Source organism: Panonychus citri, unplaced genomic scaffold (genome assembly GCF_014898815.1).
Source record: "Panonychus citri isolate SS breed McGregor unplaced genomic scaffold, ASM1489881v1 Contig00143, whole genome shotgun sequence".
Classification (NCBI taxonomy): domain Eukaryota; kingdom Metazoa; phylum Arthropoda; class Arachnida; order Trombidiformes; family Tetranychidae; genus Panonychus; species Panonychus citri.
Window position 1 is genome coordinate 1,480,406 of NW_026515548.1, and position 14,039 is coordinate 1,494,444.

Genomic DNA, 14,039 nt, shown 5'->3' on the forward strand with positions numbered 1-14,039 from the left:
AATTTTAATTTTGATCAACTTATAACCAGGTAAGGTAACAATTAACTTGCTAATTTGATTGTTACAATTGTTAAAATGTTCACAATGAGCCAAATAATAATAAAGATATTGAGAGAAAGTTAATCAAAAATTGTAGACAGGAAAAAGTTAATTAAAGGTTAACAACAACAGCAACAATTGGATACAATTTACTAACCATTAATTACCAAAGGTGTAATATAAAGTAACATGATGATTAAATTAAATTGTTATCAATATCAACAATTGAAATAGTAATTCAATTTATTGAAACATTGTATCAATTGAGAGATTGTGAAATAATTGTTTACCTTTCAATCAATTTCCGGGTTTTTCAAGGTGAGTGCATATTAAATAATGATAATAATGAATTGTGATTGTTATTGTCGATGATGTTTAATTGAATCATCATCAGTGTTGATTAAATTGTGAACTTAATTTTCTCAGGTGAATAGAGTCTATGTTGAGATGATTGAAATGATTAACATGTATGATCATGAAAAATGACAACGAACTGGATTAAGATGATGATGTGAGAGAGGAGGAGGAGGAGATGATCATTGTAATTTTACCTGAGAATTGATTGAAAATTAAATCAAGATTAAAGCCCTTTGCTAATCCTTTCGGTTTAATATTCAACAATTAACAAAAGTTTTATCAATTTAACAGGTAAATCAGGATAATCAGGAAGAGTAGGAAGTTGCGAGAGTGAAATATTAATTGGGGAAAACTATCATAAGAATATTAATCCATCAATCATTGCGAAATTATTGTTTTTATCCCTTGTGAGAGAGTGAATGAGAGATATGAAGATGAGGATGATAAGGATGAAGATGAAAATGATGAGGAAAAAGCGAAAAAAAAAGTTCTAAAAATGTTATCGGAGGAAAAAGAAAAGGAAAAGGCCACTGGATGAACTGGATTGCTTGATTAGCGTAATTAAAGTTGTGTTTACAAAATGATCATCTTCATCTTCATCTTTATCTTCATCCTCATCATCATTATCTTCATCTTCATCTTCATCTTCCTTTTATCTTTTTCTTTTTTTCATCAACATGTTGCTACTGGGCTCAAATCATCAACATGCGAGATGATGATAATTCAACTTGTACTCATAATCATCTGACCCTTAACCCACCCACCCCTTAAGCCTTTTCTTGTTGTTATTTAATTTGCTAATCAACTCAATTATATGTTGATTAAATTAACAATCAAGGTAAACACTCAGATTACCTGATATTAAATTGATGAAATAAAAAAAGAACAAAAAAAAAAGAAAAACAAAAAAAAAAGGTAAAGGTAATCAGGCGATTGTCACGTCTTCCGATGATAATGTTAGCCCAATATACCGGAAGTTTTAACACTTTGGATACTCAAGTTTCCATAAATTTCACCAACATTTTCAATCATTTAATTACTCTCATCCTCATCTTAATCATCCTCATCATCCTCATCATTATCATCTTTGTTTTCTCTTTGCTAATTGTTAATTTGTTTTTCTTAATATATTTTTACAACGAATTGATCATTATTACAACTAATTGTAATTCTTAACTGGCTAAGAATTAACTTAATTTCCGTATAATCTAATTACCATCATTAATATAATTAAAAGTACTTGATATCTTCTAATAGCTGATTAATTGGCTAATTAATTAATGAACACTCAATGTATTTAATTTTCCCCTAATATTAATAATACATATATGATAATAATATTAATCTGTTGATTATTACGATGAAATTAATGATGAAAATTAACTGGTCCTAATTAAATACCAATAGCTGATCAATAATCAATAGTTGAATGACATTATCACCGAGAAATAATCAAATGAATGAAGTAAATCAATGAAATGAACAACAATTTACAAGTTAAATTGTTAAATTGATAATCAGAGGGAAAACAAATTTAACAGTTAATTGATTATGATGATGATTATTTATCACTTTATCCTGTAATTGTTAAAACAAATCACGAATAACAAAAAAAGTGTGGAAACAATTAAAAAGAAACTAAAAATTGTTCAAACAATTAACAACGAGAAAGTTTTAATTGTTGACAGAGATGAAGCAAAAATAAACAGAAAACTGAAAACTTTTCATCAACTGAAACAAAGACCTTGAAAGAAAATAATAATTATCATGATAATATTAATAGAAGAGAGAAAAAAAATTGAATATAATTTATTAATTATCATGAATATATATTAATGTATTTATCTAAGCAATTGATTAACTATCATGTTTAATTGGAAAGGGATAAAGAGTTAACAATTAGCTAACTATTAACATGAGGGAGAAACTGAAACTTTCACTTGAGAAATACATTGGGTGAGGTTATCAACTCATAGTAGATAAAATTTATTACATTGATTATTATGGATGTGATAATGTGCTGATGTGATTAAGTAATTAAACTTTTCTGTTACCATGTTGGAAATATTATCGTAAATGTAATATTTATATCTGAATAATTTAGCTCATCTTTTCTTACAGGTAAATGATGATTTACTGGCGAGAGAAAAGTTAAATTGTCACATTTATCATCATCATCATCACAATTTAATTATCAGGTTAATCACTTATTAGTTGATTTGGATATATAATATAATATATATTGGAAAAAATCATCAATATCTAATCATGATTAACGTTCATTTATTAGGATAATAACAAAGGTCTACGAACTTATTATTGGAAAGTAAATTAATGAATACAAATTGTTGATTAATTTTTTAGTTGATTGTTGTTGGTTTTTTTTTGTTTAATTTTTCTTCTTCTTCTTCTACTAATTTACTGTTTAATTAACATGGATAATTAATTATTATCTATTCATTTTGCTTGTTTTCTACCTTGATTTTAATGTATTAATGAATTTTACCAAAGGTAAATTGTTGTTTTCTTCTTGTTTCGAGTTTAAATTGATTACAATTAACATATTGTTGTTTTTTATTTGATTGTTAATCCAATGAGGATGATTAATCAGTGCGACCTTTATGTTATTTTTTAACTTTTTCTTTCTAACAATTAATCAATTAATTTGATGAGACGATCATCATGATTATCATGATGATGATGATTAATATCAGGAAGGAAATCCATTGATGATCAAGGTCTCAGATGATGATAATGTTAATTGGACAATTTGATTGCTTCCCTTTACCTGCCAAGGTAATTACATTTGATGCAACAATTAACTTATTGTTGTGATCAAATTTAATTGTTTACATTGGTTTTTTTTCCTCAGTTAAAAGTAAAAGGAGTTACAATGTCCATCAATGGAGGGAATTTGTTTCTTTTTCACATTTTTAACTATCCTTTTGGTCATCATTCAGTTGATCATGATGATTATCATCTGAATGAAATTATTATAGTAAATGCTTACATCATCATCATGGACAATCGTATCATCTTGGTCTCTCTCTCTCTCTCTCTCTCTCTCACGAATTCATGTGAATTTCTCAATGAATCACCATGAGCTCATCAGCTCGATATGAGATTTTTTTTCATCCATCTACTGAAACCTCATCAAAATAATGAAACAAATGAACCTCTTGAAACGATCAAATCGGATGACGTAGCCAAATGAATGGACTTTGCCAAATTGATTGGTCACTATTATAATATTGATCATGATATATGAGTTATTTATACACTTATCTGAGCTTGAGACTTTGAGAGATTGAAAAATGAACTTGATTAACAATTCAAATCATGAATTAATCTGAGGGAAAAATAACAAATTTTCAGGTTGAAAAAAAAGTGACCATGATTGAGATTAGTGATCATGTTTTTATCTAATTATCACAATCAGTGACAACGGTGATTATGTTGCAATTAAGATAATTATTACCAATGATCAAGATTTAGTTAATCAATCTGTTAATCATCATGATAAGTTATCAAAAGTGTTGATTTGTCTTTGAAAAGTTTGTTATATGTTTGAGGAAGTTACAAATTTTTTTTCAATTTGATTTGATTTAAATCTGATTAAAACTAATTTGATTAATATTTACATCAGCCTGTGATGATGATGATGATGATGATGATGATGAGATTCAATCAAGATGAGGGTTTATGATGATCATTATTATTTAATTGCCCTCAAGGGGTTCGCTTTGATTTAAACTGATGCAACATGTTGATAAATCAAATGAAAGAGTTAATCACCAATGAGATTAAACAATTAAATCCTAGATTAAAGATTGAAGATAAATCATCTCAATAGTTGATTAATCAAACTGTTGATTAGTTGAGGGAAAAGTATTAAAATAAATAAGAGATTAGGTGAAAATCTTCAGGTCAAAGTGGACAAAGGTCAGTAGATGAAACGAATCAGCTGAATTGGAAAAGAATTGGGAAAAATGAGGTATCAGTGAGAGAGATTAGAAGATATCAAAGATCGTGAGGTGGGTGAGAGAGAGAGAGAGAGCAATTTGACAGAGAAAAGGAAGATGAGAGAGCTCATAAAGTAGGTGGAGATAAATTTCCAGGGAGGAAGAGAGAATGAAGAATCATGGTGGATAATGATGATTCCATGAAATTATCTTGTTATGATTTAAATTTCTTGATTTTTTAAGAATGATAATTATCAAGGTAAGAAGATTACAAGGAGAAATTAAAACTTACACTTCCTAGTCCTCCCCCCTTTCATTAAGCTGTCAATCACAATTAACTTAATTAAGTCAAATGAGTAAAGGTAAAAAAAGTAAATTGAACCTGGCAAATAGTAAATTAAGAAACAACTAATCAAATCAAATTAACAAATTGAATAAGTTCATTAGCAAAAAGAGAAAGAAAAAAAAAAGTTTTATCCAAAGTTTTGTTTTCTGATATTCATTGACAAAGACAAACACATTATAATATACACTTGGAGACTGGTCAAGCCCAAACAATTGACCAACATTGTAGCATATTAGACATGGACAAGAAAGGAGGATAATGATGATAATTTGTCTAACTATTAATCATTTTGATAACAATCCAGGTAAATATTAATGATGATGAAACTTGTCTATTGGCAATGTTACTCTCCAATCCTCTTCATCTCTTCTGACCAAAACCCCGGAGGGTTTTCTGTAAATATTAACATATTTATTATGATTTTTTTATCTTCTTATACATATATACAGTCTGGCACATTATGATGATAATATATTAGTTTAATTCAGTGAGAGAGAAAGTGAAGAAGAAAAAAATTCTGAAAAGAAATAAATAAATTCGTGACTGAATCATGTTCACCAGGTAAATCACTGAATACTTTTTGATATCTATTCAGGGCTAAACGTCAATGATTTTTTTCCTGCTCTTCACAAAACAAACCTTTATCATCATCATCATTAGAATGATGATTTCAATGGAGTTTTGGAGCTTTTTTTCTTGAAAATTTCCTCAAATAAGAAATATCAGAATTCTGAATAATCATGATAATGATAATAATACAATGATAATAATAGGTAACCTTCTGAGTGGGAAATGCCTTTCACTTTTTATGTAAGAATAACTTTTTTATTTTTTTTTCCATGTGTGATGTTGTGAATGAAACAACAATTTAAACTGTAATCATATAATAATCTTAATAATAGTAATGATGATTAGGATGATGATGATGATGGTGATGGTGATGGTGATGATAGAGATTTTCAGAAATTCATTGACGTTTAACCCTGAATGAAGGTTGAGAAAAGTTCCAGTGATTTACCTGAGATTGAACATGAATCAGTCACGAGTTTTATCATTTTCCTTTTTTCTTTCAAACTTTCTCCGATAATTAAACTAATTGTTATTACTATTATTTGAAAATTTCTCTCGATAATATGATATTTATTGGATAAAAAGAAAAGAGAAACTTTTTCTTCTTCTATTAATAATATTCTTGGGAACAAGTTGATCGATGGGGTTAAAAGTTAATCTCAATCTTCACTTAATCCATTAATTTCTCATTCTTTTTACTTTTTTTTTCTTCTCACTTTTTAACTTCAATTCTAATCTCGTTATTAATGATTTTTTTATTCTTCATCTTTGTTTTTACTCATTCTCTTAATCAATCTGTATATATGAATCTTTCTCTCTCTCTCAGTTTAATTAATAAATGATGATCATCTTTGATCGCTGGGCATATATTTCAGATGAATTTAGATTGATCCGCTTTTTTTTCCTGGTTCATTGAGGTTTCACCATGAAGATGAGCCTTAATTATGTGAATTAAGTGAATGAGCGATGAAACATTGACATTGAATCTCAATTCCTACTCAATTTGATTCTTATTTGTTTCTCATAAATTTGATTCTTTCAACTTTATTATTATTCTGAGATAATCATGATGATGATGATGATGATGATGATTAGACTGATATTTCATGGAAGGTACAAATTTAGATCCATTTTAGCTTCCTGATTTGAATCAAATTCAAAATGGTTTCATATTCCGGGCCTGAGTTTAATTATTTGCATGTTGATAGATTTAAATTCATTTCAATTGATTCAACTTGAAAGGTGATCAATCAACAGAAACATGAATAATATGAAAGGGAAATAATTTTGTTTCTGGTTTAATTTTTGAGAGATTTTCTTAATTGTAGATTGTCATGGGTTTCATTTAATTGCTATTACCGTAATAGAGGAGGTTTAATTATCTATCTCAATGTTTAATCAACATGGGGAGCAACTAAATCAACGGTGAAATGATTAACAAATTAGTCGCAACGGTTATTTCAACTTTTCTCTTGGATTGTTTTAATTTAGTTGATCGGATTAATTTTTTTTTGTTTCAATTTTCGTTAATCAACTGATTGGTTAGTTTACCTTTTCATCATTTAGTGACATTTATTGTGATTTGGATTTAATCATGAACTGGACAATCGAGTTAATTGATTAAGGCAATAAATATCAACTAATTAATGGTTGAGTTTAATTGGGAAATTAAATTTATGGTGAAAATCATAAATTATCATCAAGTTTTTATAATCAGTGTTAATTATGTAATGATTAAGGCTTGGGTCATCTTACTGAGAAAATCAGTTGATTGTATATTAGATAGAAATTAGTTACAACAATTAGAATGATCTTAATTGTAATTGGTCAATCAAATTTTGTCTGTGAAGAAAATAAATTGATTTAATTACTGATCATTTCTATTGGTTTTGATGACATGAAATTGTCTTGATTAGTTGATTGTTTGTGTGCAACTTTTCAGATCAGTTGCAATTAATTTTGATTATCCCATAATTACTTTAATTGCTTATAGAAATAAAATTAAATTCCCACCGAATTGATTTCTCATGGAGCTTGGATCAAGTTAATTGCATATTATTGAAACAATTTATTTGAATATTACTTGAGTTCATCACAATATCAAGGATATTGATCATAAAGAAAAGGTAATAATTATCTAAATCATCAAGGCCTGGACTTGGCATCGTAAATGGTTAAGTTTGTTGATCATAATAAACACCGAGTGGAGGAAACTTGTGATTAGATGGTCACCTTGACCATTGGTCAGTTCTCTCTCTGATTTAATTTACTAATAGAATGAATCATTGGTAAGGTTTAAACGAATAAGAATTTCGTTTATTTCATCTTTAGATTTAATTTACTAATAGAATGAATCATTGGTAAGGTTTAAACGAATAAGAATTTCGTTTATTTCATCTTTAGAATCAATTGATCGATGATTTTAGATATTCTTCCGTTTCGAAATACTGAGAAACTAATAAGCACTTCGAGCACAATAATCAAGAGCATTTGAAGAAATTGTAATAAACGTCCTATTAAATTGATTCTTTGGACAATCACTGAAACTAAATCGTTAATCAATTGAACTCGATGAACTCCAACATGAGATTAAGTTAGAATTTCAGAAAGAAAAGAATCAATTGAACATGTAAATGATTTAAATTTTCTCACTGATCATTCAACTAACTTATTCTCGATTTCTGACAATCTAAATCAAAGTATTTTTAATCAATTGTCTAGTTGACGACAATGGTGATGATACAATGACGATTTAAACAAGTGATGGAATATGAATCGTTAGTGAATTAGAAAAAAACAGTTTGATCATCCAAATTTCAATAAACTAGAAGAAAAATTTTTGGGTTATCAACTAGTGAGAATATGTTAATAATAGGAATAAGAACAAATCTATTGATTGTTAATGAAGCAATCAAAATTAATTTTTGATTTAGCAGATAATTAGAACGCTACAAGTTCCATCTATGGAAAGAAAAACAAACTAATTCCAATTTCGCTGAGGAAATTATTAGACTTCAAGTTAAAAATCGTTATGATCTGTTGTCGAAACGATGAATTTCTTTATTAGAGAAGGAGAATCAAAGGTCATTTAAGGTCAAGGTAACTTTCAAAGAACATTTTCGCAAACGATCAGGCCAAGATTCCAAGTCTACATGATCGCGTCCGAGAAACTTGTGGCTTGAAAGATGAATAGAAGAGCGGATATTGAAAGGTCAAGGTCGTTAAGGCTTTTGGCAAACATCAATTTTGAAGGTCATTCGAACAAAGTTCACGAAAACGTACCTTCTAACTGCAAAAGTTTTGAGTCTCTTCGATTAAGCGATTTTCATTCAAATTTTTTCAACGAACCAATGGATCGGGTATCTGGATTCGAATTGTATCCAATCTTATGTATCTGATCTTTCTGATCTTTTCCTGGTGAATTTTCAACTTTTTCATGTTAATTTGATTTTCTAATTTAATTATCTCATTTTAAATTTTAATTTCTAATTTAATCTTAATTAGACTAATCCATGTTCGATCAGTAATAGGAATCAATTAGTTATTATTCAATTTGGAATTATAACAATTTATCAAAGATTCTTTTTTCTTTCTCTTTTTCTCTTTTCCTCCCTTTCAAATGTGTTTTTTTCTTTTCTCTTTTTCCATTGACCTGTCAATAATTGGCTTTTCTGATTAATTTCCTGTTTATTTTATTTCACTTCTTCTCTAATAGTGATTATTATTAATTCTATAAACTGATTCCCGATGTTTCAATTAATGGTTCTTCCTTTTTAAAACTAAAGAGCTTCTACTTGGTTACCCATCTACAGTTTTCCATTATTTTGTCACTTTATTTTCCCTCGCCCATTTTGTGTTAAGTGCTGCTGCCATTGGACCAGTTTTCAAATTCTTTTTCTCTTTCTTTTTCCTTTCTCTTCTCTTTCTCTCTTTATCCAACCTCTGATGGAACATTTTTATTTGGTTTGCATTTCGATTAATTGATTTCACTGGTTTTCCCGTTCGAGACTTGGTATCTTGATTTTTTTCCCTGGCATTTCGAGTTCTCCAAACTTGAGTGTTTACTGTTTTCTCTTTCCTTCTCTTTTTTTCCTTCTAATTCTGCACTTAACTGTGTTTATATTTCTAGTTTGGTATTTTTAGGTCATCTTTAAATTACTTCATACCCACCCACTTTCAGCCATTTTATCTTGCCTTCTCTCTCTTCTCTTCTATTTCTCTATCTTTTTCTATCTCTCTCTCTCTCTCTTTCCTGTCTTCCTTCCTTTCTATTTTTCTGTTTATCTTTCAAACTCTCCATCTTTTTCTAGCAACAACTTCTCTCTACTCTTTCTGTCTTTTTCTTTTTCTCTTTCTATCTCTCTCTCTCTCTCTCTCTCATCTTGATGCTTCTATTTTTCCCTCTATTCTTTTCTCCTTTATTTTCCACCATTATTTTTTTAGTGTCTTTTTCTTGTGTTCAAATTTATGTAATATTTTGACAATTATCTTTTTCTTGGTGGAAATGGTGAATTTACTTGCATTACTCTGGCTCGTCAAAGAGGCTGTGAAATGTAAATAACCAATTCTAATTACTCATATCACAGCCAGCTTTGATGATTTTGGTAAAATGCAATTCTCATCATCACCATTTCCTCCTAAATCTTGATTCTATCCATCCAACAAATCTCATATTTCAAAGGATCACATTGTTTACTTTTTTTCTCATTGTGCAGTTGATCAATTTTCTTTCAATTGATATTTTATCTTCTCTAAAGCTCATTGACCTGTTTACCTTTTTTTAGTCTTGACTTTAAACATTTTGATTAGTTGTAACTTTCTCTCTCTCTCTCTCTCTCTCTCTATGTTTCTCTGTTGGATAATATTTCTTAATTCACTGTCAGGGTTATCGATTAACCTTTACAACACTTTGTATCAACTGAAAATTTTACCAATGGAAATCCAACTGATCCAGTGAACTGTAATTCTGTTGATCTACAATATCAATATTCTCGATAGGAGGTTAGTTTTTTTCTTCCCTCTCCATTGAGATAAAATGAGCTGTTACAATGAGAAGATGATGGTCAATCGCCTCAAGGTCAGTATTACAAGAAATTAACCATTGATCATTTGATTACTTAGATCATTTATCAACTCGATTGGTTTGATTATACTTGAAAAGTTTTTCTTATTTGCAAATGAAACATTCAGATTTACTGTCAATGGATTTTGTTCAAGTGAATAATTTTTTAATCGCGATCATTGTTATCATGGTATTGATGTTAATCACTGGATTAGACGGATCATCGAAAGGATGCCATTTAAGGCCAGTTGTTCATGTACTAAATCGCCCTGGGTGTTTATCTAAACCCATTCCATCATTTGCTTGTCATGGTTCTTGTTCATCTTATGTTCAGGTAAGTTAATTGAGACTTTGAACTTTTTTTTCTTACTTCATGTGTCTCACATTTTCTCATGTTTATCATCTTGTTCAGATCTCGGGCTCTAAATTTTGGCAAGTTGAAAGGTCGTGTATGTGTTGCCAAGAAATGGGTGAAAGAGAGGCAACAATTGGTATTTTTTGTCCAAAAGAAACACCCAAAATTAGAAAGGTAAATTTTAATGATAATTAACAAGAATCAGTTTACTTTATTATCTTTTTTTCATAAACTCTTATTTAGATTATTACCAAAGCTCCTGTTGATTGTATGTGTAGACCTTGTACTGGTATTGATGGATCAACAATCAAGCCTCAAGAATTGATTAATTTGACCGAAGAATTGAAAAATATCGAGTAACATTTATCACTACAATCAACTCTTGCCGCAAGATTTAATCATATCCTAATTGGAATAATAATACACAAATGATCGGTGATAATTTGATGGATTAAGTTGAAAGATTATTAATTGCTCCAGCTATTTGTGTTGATTTGTATTCTAATTTGTCTAATTGATACAATTTTCTTACAATTAATCATCTTTTTTTTGTCAAGTCGATTTGTTGTTTACAATCAAACAAAATTTTTGATCAACTGATATCTTCAATTGGGTATGTTGATCATGGACAAACTGATTCAATCTAACGAAACATAATCACGATTTATAAATCAAATCAAATCATTAAATCATATTGTTGATTTTCTCAATCTTAATTGATATTTTCCCGTGTTTATAAACAATTAACGATTGATAATATCTACAAAATCAAAGTGAAAAATAGATTGAAAATTTAATACAATTTGAATTTGAGATTAAAATTAATTCAAGTGGATTAATGAAATCGAGGATAAACAAAATCACTTTTTACAACTTTCCAGATAAAAAAAATGTTGCAACAATTAACAAAGTAGAAAAAAAAATCAAGATTAAAAAGGTAAATTTATCAAATTAAGTCGACAGGTAATTTGATTGAAATGACGAAGCTGAGAAAGACGAACGGTCAACAATTAGGATAATCTAATGGACTCGATGGATTAATCATTGGGAGAGATAAATTTGCTGATCAGATCGTTAACAAGTTGAGGAGATTCGATATGAGCGTAATGTCCAATTCGAGGGATATTTTCAACTTCGACAGAGGAAAAGTATCTCTGAAGGATCGTCTTCGAACCCAATTTAGGACACAAAGTGGAATCTTTTTCGCCCCAAATGATCAACGTTGGATTAATTATTCGTATGGAGGGATCGGTACATTTTAGACAATCGATATTGGCTCGAAAATAGTTGAGGGCACATGTGACGGCCCCTGGTCGGGCGAAGGTGTATTTATATGCTTCCATTTCTTGATCGTTGAGCAGGGGAACGCCGATGGGTGAACGGAAGGTATTCTCGAGGAAGGCGAAATCTTTACTGAGGATAACAAATTCGGGCAGAAGATGAAGTTGGAAGAAGAAGATTTGCCAAGAGTAAAAGAATTGCTTCCAATCGGAGGTTAAAATTTCCGTGTAGAACTTTAATGGTGTCGAATTGATTAGAATTAATTTATCCACCATGGTTGGATTTTTCTCTGTGAAAAGGGTAACAATACAACCGCCGATATCGTGACCAATCAGAATCGCCTTTTCTTTTCCTAGAACTTGAATCAATCCTTTGATATCTTCCAGAATTGAATCAAATTCATAACTCTTCAAATAGGGTAACCGATCGGATTCATTGAAACCTCTCAGGTCCAAAGCGACGGTGAAAAAGTTGTCAAAATGAGGTAATTGGTTTCTCCAAGTGAACCAGAAATCGGGAAATCCATGAATGAAGAGTAACAGGTCATTTTTGGGATCGCCTTTGGCCACATAATGAAGATAAACATCCTAAGGTGGAAATGGACAAAAAAAAGTCGAACTTGAATATTGGAACGGAATCAATTGATCGAGAAAAGGAATAACAATCAAGCACTTACATCGACTTTCACTTTGGAATGTGAACCATAGATTGGATTTCGAAGACAATTGGGTTGACTGTCCCGTCGGCGAATTTGAAAATATTGTCGGCGATGCCGAATCATCGAAAAAAATGTGAAAATTAGAACAATGTAACCATAGAAAAGCGAAACCATGGCCAAGATCGATCGACGAATTAGTTCACGAAGGGAGATCCGAGTCATGGAAAAAGGAATCGGTATCATGGTTAATCGGTTTTTGGGTTAGCACTTTCGAAAAGTAATTAAAATCTATTAGAATCAAGAAGAGAATCAATTATTTGATTGAGAAGAATTAAAAATTTCTACATTTAAGGAGAGAAACACTTAAAGGAAGGTGATCTTTGATTCTCATTTTAATTGTTTGAGAACAACAAATTGAAAGCTCATTTCATTCATGATAATCTCTCATTTCATTAAAGTGAACTTTCAACTGAATTAATCAACAATGTGAATTAATTTTCTCAAACGATTAATTTAAGTAACTAAAGATGAAGATCTCAAGTCATTTGTTGTCCTCAAAGTAATTTAAACATTGAGAGAGGATGAAAAAAGTGTTACCTGATATGTGACCTGAGTTAATTAAAGAAAGAGACAATTGAAACAGCTAATCAATAATTACAATCATCAATTACAACAATTAGAAGCACTAAATTTGAATTGATTATAATCAAGGTTCCAAAAAATAAACAATTGCACCAAAACAACAACAGGAAAATCTTCAAGAGGCCAAGAGATTAACAAGAAGCAACAATGAGACGAGATTGTGATCGTTGATTGTTTGATTAAGGCACAGAAATCGTCTAATTAATGGAAACAATTAATTAGAATTGTGTAAAATGTGTTGACAATATGATGATGGAAACATAGGAAAAGACAAAAGGTAAAAAGGATTGACAAGGTTTTCACTTTGATTCCATTGATTGTTTACTAATTACAGGTGAACATTAGAACAGGTTAATTGTGGTAAACAATTAGATGGTTGATTGTTGATTGTTGATTAGAAGATGAGAACACATAATATAATCAATGGTGTTTTTTTGTTCTACAAAAATAAAAACAATTGAACAAAGAAACGCACATAAGGTAATGAGAGAATTGGAGGAAAATGTTGCACATTAAATTCTCGAAGGTTGTCAAGCAACTCTTTCTTTTTCTCTTCATTATCATCTCTTTTCTTTCTTTTTCTCTTTCTAATATAAATTCGTTTTCTTCTAAATTGTTACAAACTACCAATTAATTGAGAATTGAAAAGAATTTTTAAGAAATCAATTGAAAATGATTCACAATTAACAAAGAAAACAAGTTGAAATCGTTAACCAGTTTCTCTGTTTTTCTTTGAATGTTGTTGGAAAATCAGCTGATCGAGTAAC

The 14,039-nt window shown here is 29.7% G+C and overlaps 2 protein-coding genes across 3 annotated transcripts; one reads left to right on the forward strand and one right to left on the reverse strand.

Moving 5' to 3' along the window:
* Positions 1–8,862: 8,862 nt before the first annotated feature.
* LOC128396304 (bursicon-like) lies at positions 8,863–11,401 on the forward strand. 2 transcript variants are annotated; one of them, XM_053356874.1, is made up of 4 exons: positions 8,863–10,351; positions 10,465–10,670; positions 10,749–10,865; positions 10,935–11,401. In XM_053356874.1, exons 2-4 carry the CDS (start codon positions 10,476–10,478, stop codon positions 11,049–11,051), a joined length of 429 nt encoding a protein of 142 aa, XP_053212849.1. In that variant the 5' UTR covers positions 8,863–10,351; positions 10,465–10,475; the 3' UTR covers positions 11,052–11,401. The 2 variants fall into 2 exon arrangements, with proteins under 2 accessions (XP_053212849.1, XP_053212847.1); XM_053356872.1 differs by lacking the exon at positions 8,863–10,351 and having other exon boundaries at positions 10,386–10,670.
* Positions 11,402–11,459: 58 nt separating this feature from the next.
* On the reverse strand, positions 11,460–13,901 carry LOC128396296 (epoxide hydrolase 4-like). The gene is made up of 3 exons (XM_053356864.1): positions 13,228–13,901; positions 12,649–12,918; positions 11,460–12,559 (listed from the first exon to the last, which is right to left on the reverse strand). The coding sequence occupies exons 2-3, from the start codon at positions 12,871–12,873 to the stop codon at positions 11,729–11,731; spliced, it is 1,056 nt and encodes a 351-aa protein (XP_053212839.1). The 5' UTR covers positions 12,874–12,918; positions 13,228–13,901; the 3' UTR covers positions 11,460–11,728.
* Between the last annotated feature and the right edge of the window lie 138 nt (positions 13,902–14,039).

Bases quoted from the DNA above. Each gene is read 5' to 3' on its own strand.
- LOC128396296 (XM_053356864.1), bottom strand. From the start codon at position 12,873: ATGATACCGATTCCTTTTTCCATGACTCGGATCTCCCTTCGTGAACTA. The intron at 12,560-12,648 runs GTAAGTGCTTGA...TTTCCACCTTAG, and splicing joins ATTCCAAAGTGAAAGTCGAT to GATGTTTATCTTCATTATGT.
- LOC128396304 (XM_053356872.1), top strand. From the start codon at position 10,452: ATGAAACATTCAGATTTACTGTCAATGGATTTTGTTCAAGTGAATAAT. The intron at 10,671-10,748 runs GTAAGTTAATTG...CATCTTGTTCAG, and splicing joins CTTGTTCATCTTATGTTCAG to ATCTCGGGCTCTAAATTTTG. The intron at 10,866-10,934 runs GTAAATTTTAAT...ACTCTTATTTAG, and splicing joins AAACACCCAAAATTAGAAAG to ATTATTACCAAAGCTCCTGT.